This window comes from Oncorhynchus mykiss, chromosome 6 (assembly GCF_057628025.1).
Source record: "Oncorhynchus mykiss isolate SJ-2025 chromosome 6, ASM5762802v1, whole genome shotgun sequence".
Taxonomy (NCBI): Eukaryota; Metazoa; Chordata; class Actinopteri; order Salmoniformes; family Salmonidae; genus Oncorhynchus; species Oncorhynchus mykiss.
In genome coordinates this window covers 84,711,505-84,720,000 of record NC_143027.1, presented here as the reverse complement: position 1 = coordinate 84,720,000, position 8,496 = coordinate 84,711,505, and the positions used below count along the sequence as shown (strand labels likewise).

At 42.8% G+C, this 8,496-nt stretch overlaps 1 protein-coding gene across 3 annotated transcripts in view; it reads right to left on the bottom strand.

Annotated features, from left to right (window-relative positions):
• Positions 1-8,496, bottom strand: part of LOC110526993 (leucine-rich repeat kinase 1) — a 142,464-nt gene that overhangs the window by 79,571 nt on the left and 54,397 nt on the right. For all 3 annotated transcript variants that reach the window (XM_090239182.1, XM_090239180.1, XM_090239181.1), the window contains 4 exons: positions 8,332-8,461; positions 5,897-6,009; positions 5,441-5,655; positions 3,778-3,942 (listed from right to left, as the gene is read on the bottom strand). In XM_090239182.1, coding sequence (XP_090095308.1) covers positions 3,778-3,942; positions 5,441-5,655; positions 5,897-6,009; positions 8,332-8,461 — 623 coding nt within the window. The remainder of the gene's footprint in view (positions 1-3,777; positions 3,943-5,440; positions 5,656-5,896; positions 6,010-8,331; positions 8,462-8,496) is intronic.

Below are 8,496 nucleotides of genomic sequence, written 5' to 3'. Positions count from 1 at the left end.
TTCCACTATATTTCCTACAACAGTGTGTGAGTCATTGTATTGTGTAAGTGAGTTTCCACTATATTTCCTACAACAGTGTGTGTGTCATTGTATTGTGTAAGTGAGTTTCCACTATATTTCCTACAACAGTGTGTGAGTCATTGTATTGTGTAAGTGAGTTTCCACTATATTTCCTACAACAGTGTGTGAGTCATTGTATTGTGTAAGTGAGTTTCCACTATATTTCCTACAACAGTGTGTGTGTGTCATTGTATTGTGTAAGTGAGTTTCCACTATATTTCCTACAACAGTGTGGAGTCATTGTATTGTGTAAGTGAGTTTCCACTATATTTCCTACAACAGTGTGTGTGTCATTGTATTGTGTAAGTGAGTTTCCACTATATTTCCTACAACAGTGTGTGTGTCATTGTATTGTGTAAGTGAGTTTCCACTATATTTCCTACAACAGTGTGTGTGTCATTGTATTGTGTAAGTGAGTTTCCACTATATTTCCTACAACAGTGTGTGTGTCATTGTATTGTGTAAGTGAGTTTCCACTATATTTCCTACAACAGTGTGTGAGTCATTGTATTGTGTAAGTGAGTTTCCACTATATTTCCTACAACAGTGTGTGTGTCATTGTATTGTGTAAGTGAGTTTCCACTATATTTCCTACAACAGTGTGTGAGTCATTGTATTGTGTAAGTGAGTTTCCACTATATTTCCTACAACAGTGTGTGTGTCATTGTATTGTGTAAGTGAGTTTCCACTATATTTCCTACAACAGTGTGGAGTCATTGTATTGTGTAAGTGAGTTTCCACTATATTTCCTACAACAGTGTGTGTGTCATTGTATTGTGTAAGTGAGTTTCCACTATATTTCCTACAACAGTGTGTGTGTCATTGTATTGTGTAAGTGAGTTTCCACTATATTTCCTACAACAGTGTGTGTGTCATTGTATTGTGTAAGTGAGTTTCCACTATATTTCCTACAACAGTGTGTGAGTCATTGTATTGTGTAAGTGAGTTTCCACTATATTTCCTACAACAGTGTGTGTGTCATTGTATTGTGTAAGTGAGTTTCCACTATATTTCCTACAACAGTGTGTGAGTCATTGTATTGTGTAAGTGAGTTTCCACTATATTTCCTACAACAGTGTGTGAGTCATTGTATTGTGTAAGTGAGTTTCCACTATATTTCCTACAACAGTGTGTGTGTCATTGTATTGTGTAAGTGAGTTTCCACTATATTTCCTACAACAGTGTGTGTGTCATTGTATTGTGTAAGTGAGTTTCCACTATATTTCCTACAACAGTGTGTGTGTCATTGTATTGTGTAAGTGAGTTTCCACTATATTTCCTACAACAGTGTGTGTGTCATTGTATTGTGTAAGTGAGTTTCCACTATATTTCCTACAACAGTGTGTGTGTCATTGTATTGTGTAAGTGAGTTTCCACTATATTTCCTACAACAGTGTGTGTGTCATTGTATTGTGTAAGTGAGTTTCCACTATATTTCCTACAACAGTGTGTGTGTCATTGTATTGTGTAAGTGAGTTTCCACTATATTTCCTACAACAGTGTGTGTGTCATTGTATTGTTGCTCTTTATATTTTATTTTATTTAGTAAAACTGCATTGTTTGTTAAGGCCTGTAAGTAAGCATTTCACAGAATACCTGTTGTATTCGGCGCATTTGACAAATACAATTTGATTTGATCAGTCCATTTTAAACTGATGAAGGGAAAGAAAGGTGGAGAATGAGGACACAGTCATTTCCAGGCTATGAAGGTTTTATGGTCAGTTTTCAGAAAGGTGGAGAATGAGGACACAGTCATTTCCAGGCTAGGAAGGTTTTATGGTCAGTTTTCAGAAAGGTGGAGAATGAGGACACAGTCATTTCCAGGCTAGGAAGGTTTTATGGTCAGTTTTCAGAAAGGTGGAGAATGAGGACACAGTCATTTCCAGGCTAGGAAGGTTTTATGGTCAGTTTTCAGAAAGGTGGAGAATGAGGACACAGTCATTTCCAGGCTATGAAGGTGTCATTGTCAGTTTTCAGAAAGGTGGAGAATGAGGACACAGTCATTTCCAGGCTATGAAGGTGTCATGGTCAGTTTTCAGAAAGGTGGAGAATGAGGACACAGTCATTTCCAGGCTATGAAGGTGTTATAGTCAGTTTTCAGAAAGGTGGAGAATGAGGACACAGTCATTTCCAGGCTATGAAGGTGTCATGGTCAGTTTTCAGAAAGGTGGAGAATGAGGACACAGTCATTTCCAGGCTATGAAGGTGTTATAGTCAGTTTTCAGAAAGGTGGAGAATGAGGACACAGTCATTTCCAGGCTATGAAGGTGTTATAGTCAGTTTTCAGAAAGGTGGAGAATGAGGACAGTCATTTCCAGGCTATGAAGGTGTTATAGTCAGTTTTCAGAAAGGTGGAGAATGAGGACACAGTCATTTCCAGGCTATGAAGGTGTTATAGTCAGTTTTCAGAAAGGTGGAGAATGAGGACAGTCATTTCCAGGCTATGAAGGTGTTATAGTCAGTTTTCAGAAAGGTGGAGAATGAGGACAGTCATTTCCAGGCTATGAAGGTGTTATAGTCAGTTTTCAGAAAGGTGGAGAATGAGGACACAGTCATTTCCAGGCTATGAAGGTGTCATGGCCAGTTTTCAGAAAGGTGGAGAATGAGGACACAGTCATTTCCAGGCTATGAAGGTGTCATGGTCAGTTTTCAGAAAGGTGGAGAATGAGGACACAGTCATTTCCAGGCTATGAAGGTGTCATGGCCAGTTTTCAGAAAGGTGGAGAATCAGGACACAGTCATTTCCAGGCTATGAAGGTGTCATGGCCAGTTTTCAGAAAGGTGGAGAATGAGGACACAGTCATTTCCAGGCTATGAAGGTGTTATAGTCAGTTTTCAGAAAGGTGGAGAATGAGGACACAGTCATTTCCAGGCTATGAAGGTGTCATGGCCAGTTTTCAGAAAGGTGGAGAATGAGGACACAGTCATTTCCAGGCTATGAAGGTGTTATAGTCAGTTTTCAGAAAGGTGGAGAATGAGGACAGTCATTTCCAGGCTATGAAGGTGTTATAGTCAGTTTTCAGAAAGGTGGAGAATGAGGACACAGTCATTTCCAGGCTATGAAGGTGTTATAGTCAGTTTTCAGAAAGGTGGAGAATGAGGACACAGTCATTTCCAGGCTATGAAGGTGTTATAGTCAGTTTTCTTTATGTTTTACTTCTACAGATTTGACATTTAGAATCCCAGAGGTCATTGTGGCCAGACCGGACGACTCATCCACGTCCTTCTGCCTCAGTTCCACCGCTACGTCTACCGTTCCTTCCCACAGTGGAAATAGACATGACCTTTGTAGTTAAAACCCTGACGCCTGTCAGAGTCATTTGAAAAAATACGATTGAGGCTCTTTTATTCTCTCAAGTACTTTTTACCATTGTTGTATAACACCTATAAAATAAAATGAATTATTTGTATAGAATATTGACAGACAGATGTTGTAGCCATGAAAAGATAGTGGAGTCAATTCAGGTCAAATCATTTAAGGAATTGAAAAAATGTATAATTGAAAATATAATCATGAAGAGGCTTTGGGTGAGCAGGTATGTTCCCATTCAGTAGAATATACTTCTCCCCACCAGAGGACTACTGTTCTCCCACTAGCCTGCCTCTCCCTCTATTTCCAACTGTCTAATTAAAGTCAACATGTTTTGAATGTCTTTCTTTAATAAAAAGAAGAAACTAAATGGCACTGAAGTGTGACTAACATGTTTTCTGCCTCACCTCAATGTTAAGCAGCCAGGACTGTAGACTGGCTACAGCCTCCTCTCCCAGAGCTAGGTTCCATATGACTACGTACAGGGCCTTGTCCGTGAAGAAACACTGGTTGACCGTGGACATGTTGGCCGGACCGCCGATGTCCCACACGTTGAACGCCACGGAGTCCGCCTGTTACGGTGGTGGAATTAAAACAAGAAGCATTACATGTATAACACTCCAAAACAAATGACTACAAAATGATACCACAGTCAAAACCTACCTTAGTTGAATGACTGACTGAAAAAAAATGAATATTTTGGAGATGCAATTCCTACTCCTTCTGCCTCAGTTCCACCCCTACGCCTATACAGGAGGAGATGTGATTCCTACTCCTTCTGCCTCAGTTCCACCCCTACGTCTATACAGGAGGAGATGTGATTCCTACTCCTTCTGCCTCAGTTCCACCCCTACGTCTATACAGGAGGAGATGTGATTCCTACTCCTTCTGCCTCAGTTCCACCCCTACGTCTATACAGGAGGAGATGTGATTCCTACTCCTTCTGCCTCAGTTCCACCCCTACGTCTATACAGGAGGAGTTGTGATGTAATATTGTGTCAAGATGAGGGTTAATCTCTCTTGGACCGACGTAAAATAAATGGTATCCTAATCGAGCATCTGACGTAATTACACCAGATTTTATTTCTGGGTTTCCAAGATTAGGAATGGGTCAACATGACCGCCTTTGTGTTCCTTTATAACATGACATAATCGTAGTAGCCATCCCAGGCTAAAAACAGACTGGCAGCCACACACACACGCCAGGCTCAAAACAGACTGGCAGCCAGGCTCAAAACAAACTGGCAGCCAGGCTCAAAACAAACTGTCAGCCAGGCTCAAAACAAACTGTCAGCCAGGCTCAAAACAAACTGTCAGCCAGGCTCAAAACACACTGGCAGCCAGGCTCAAAACACACTGGCAGCCAGGCTCAAAACAAACTGTCAGCCAGGCTCAAAACAAACTGTCAGCCAGGCTCAAAACAAACTGGCAGCCAGAATCAAAACAAACTGGCAGCCAGAATCAAAACAAACTGGCAGCCAGAATCAAAACAAACTGGCAGCCAGAATCAAAACAAACTGGCAGCCAGAATCAAAACAAACTGGCAGCCAGAATCAAAACAAACTGGCAGCCAGAATCAAAACAAACTGGCAGCCAGAATCAAAACAAACTGGCAGCCAGAATCAAAACAAACTGGCAGCCAGAATCAAAACAAACTGGCAGCCAGAATCAAAACAAACTGGCAGCCAGAATCAAAACAAACTGGCAGCCAGAATCAAAACAAACTGGCAGCCAGGCTCAAAACAAACTGGCAGCCAGGCTCAAAACAAACTGGCAGCCAGGCTCAAAACAAACTGGCAGCCAGGCTCAAAACAAACTGGCAGCCAGGCTCAGCTTCACATTTGATTTTGTTGCCTTAAAATATTATCTTATAAATGGACTCAAATGGATTTTTGTCCTACCGGTCTACACAACTTACTCTACAAAGTGAAAGAAAAATTAAAGAAAATGTTCCTAATTAATTTAAAATAAAATATGTATTGATTGAGTATGGTCTTCCCAGAGCAAATAGTTGATGGAAGTACCTTGGGCGTGTGCGTGTATTCTGTATGCATGTGTGTGTTCTCTTACGCTAGCTTTAACCCCATTGGGTCGGTCCAGTTCCCAAGTAGCTGTGCTGATGTTTCGTTCTGCAGGGGAGAAAGGGGAGGTCCTGCCCGTCTGCAACGCCTCCAGGAGGGCTGTCTTTCCCTGCCGAGGAGGACCAATCACAAGAAGCTTCAGCAGCTTACAGGGCTCCGCCTTCCGTAGGTGGGCTCGGAGGAAGGACAGCACTGATGCTGGACCTGAGAAAGGGGGATACCTAGTCAGTTGTACATATTAATGCATTCAACTGAAATGTGTCTCCCGCATTTAACCCAACCCCTCTGAATCAGAGAGGTGCTGACGGCTGCCTTAATGGACATCTCCGTCATCTGACCCGGGGAACAGTGAGACACGATTAAAAAACAAACACCACCCGCCCACCCACCCACCCACCCACCCCCACACCCACACCCACACACACACAGTGTGGTGGTACTTTACCTTCTTTCCTGATGTCCTGGGGAACATTAGTGATGTTGAGGTCCTCAATGTCCAACTGCCACAGGTTAGAGAGCTGCCCCAACTCAGCTGGAAGCTCCCGAATACCTGGATTACTGTTCTCAGATCAGGGGAGAGAGATGGAGTTAGGTACTATACATACAAGGATACCTGTGTTACTGTTCTCAGATCAGGGGAGCCAGAGGACGAGTTTGATGGGTGAATGTTAATGCGTTTATGTTACGGATACAAGTATCCTGTGTGTGTATCCTGTGTGTGTGTGTTTCTTTTCTCTCCTTCTCCCCTCACAGGTGAAAATCATCACTCCCCAATCAGTCAACAATCAATCATCAATCTGAAGACACACCTCCTCCTGTTTCATACCCTATCACAGTTCCTTCCCCATGGTTTAAAAACCCCATCATTTGTTTGCTCTGGAGCTCAATCTCTTTGTAAATGCCATGTTGGTAGACCTCTGTGTTTCACTCGCTCTCTGTGTATTAATTAACCTCTCTTTTGTTTGAGCACCTCCATAGCACTTTGTCATCCCCTGTGAGTATTGTTTTTGGTTATGGTGTTTGTTTGTTTGCTGGTGGGAAAAGGGGGAACCAAGACAAGTCGCCCATGGGCATACACTACCCGTAGGTAGACTTTGTTAAATACACTAGTTAGAACTGGGCGGACCACCCACTGTATTTTTGGTTAGTTAGTTAGCTGTTGTTAAAGTAGGCTAGTCTAGCTTAGGGGTGTTTTTGAATACTTATTGTTTCTTTCCTTGGGTCCAGCTCAGCCCCTTTTCCTGCTCCCCCCATTACCGTGTGTTTATTAATAAACCCTGAGTTTGACGGTATTATTTCAGTTGTCGTGGTTATTTCTTTGTCACAATTATAATTTGCATGAGTTATGTTACAGGTCTCATTACCATCCCCCCTAGACTGTCGGGCCAAAAGGGATTCGTAACAGTTTACATCATATGATCTCTGAAAACATAGGGGAATGCTAATGGGACAGGGTGTTTCTCATCCTCAACATGTCCTATTGCTTTGTGAATAAGTGAACATAGAGAAACATTGGGAGAAACTAAATAATGGAATAATGGGCCGGTTTCCTGGACACAGATTAAACCTAGTCTTGGGCTAAGAACCACTTTCAATGGGTATTATTCCATGGAGGACTAACTGGTCATCATGTTGGGCTAAGAACCACTTTCAATGGGTATTATTCCATGGAAGACTGACTAGTCATCATGTTGGGCTAAGAACCACTTCAATGGGTATTATTCCATGGAAGACTGACTGGTCATCATGTTGGGCTAAGAACCACTTCAATGGGTATTATTCCATGGAAGACTGACCTTGTCATCATGTTGGGCTAAGAACCACTTTCAATGGGTATTATTCCATGGAAGACTGACTAGTCATCATGTTGGGCTAAGAACCACTTTCAATGGGTATTATTCCATGGAGGACTGACTAGTCATCATGTTGGGCTAAGAACCACTTTCAATGGGTATTATTCCATGGAAGACTGACTAGTCATCATGTGTCTGGGAAAACAAGCATATGGCAGAAGGCTAAAGGTGAGACCATCGCCTTATTGTTCTGGATGAGAACTAACTCTATTCACTAGTCTAGCCTGGACTACCATGACCGATATTACACAGGACTGGATGACAACAAAACAACGTCTGAGTGGGAAAGAGGATCTCCAGCTAAACCTCCACATCACACTCTGGGCCACAACCAGACTCTACATAGTGCACTACTTTGGACCAGGGCCCATTGGGACGCCCATAGGTCTCTGGTCAAAAGTAGTGCACTATGTAGGGAATAGGGTGTCGTTTTGGACATAGCCCGTGTATTCCTGTTGGAGCCTCCAGTCTGGAAGACTGTGAGAAGTGGACAGAGAACAGTGACCCTGGTGACCCACAGAAAACAGCTGGCAACAGCTGCCTCCAAATCAGTTCACAACAGGAAGGACTGGACAGGACAACCAGAGAGTGGGGCTGTGTAATAAATACTCTAAATACTCCTTTGCTTTTTTATTAGCAGTGTGTGATGACAGGAATGGACAGATGTCTACGTTGATGTCTACAGGTGTTCAGCTAGGTTGGTGACCACAGGATTTACCAGACGGCACAAACACATCTGAGACCCCCATGTTAGTTTTCAGCTGTTGTGTCCCACCTCAGTATAAGGAAGTTATGGAGGAAAGGGACCAGGAAATATGGGGAGTTAAGGAGATTGGGACTAAGTCTAGGGCACTTAAATTGGGATGAGAGCTTGGTGAGGAAAGCAGATGAGGAGACAAGAAAAGTATAGTCAGTCTAGGGACGTAACTAGAGAAATTATGTGGTGAAAGAGCTGGGTGAGATTGATAGGAGACAGGGAAAAGAGACAAGGAAAGGAGGCTAGTGTGATGAGGCTTGGGGCACTTACTTGGAGAGGTAGAGCTCCATGAGGTTTCTCAGGCCACACACGGACTGGGGCACACACTCCAGCTGGTTGTCGTTCAAGGAAAGCACTTCCAAAGCATCCCGCAAAATTACTGGAAACTCGATTGGGCATACTGTCAAGCAGGGGAAAGGCACATGCACACACACA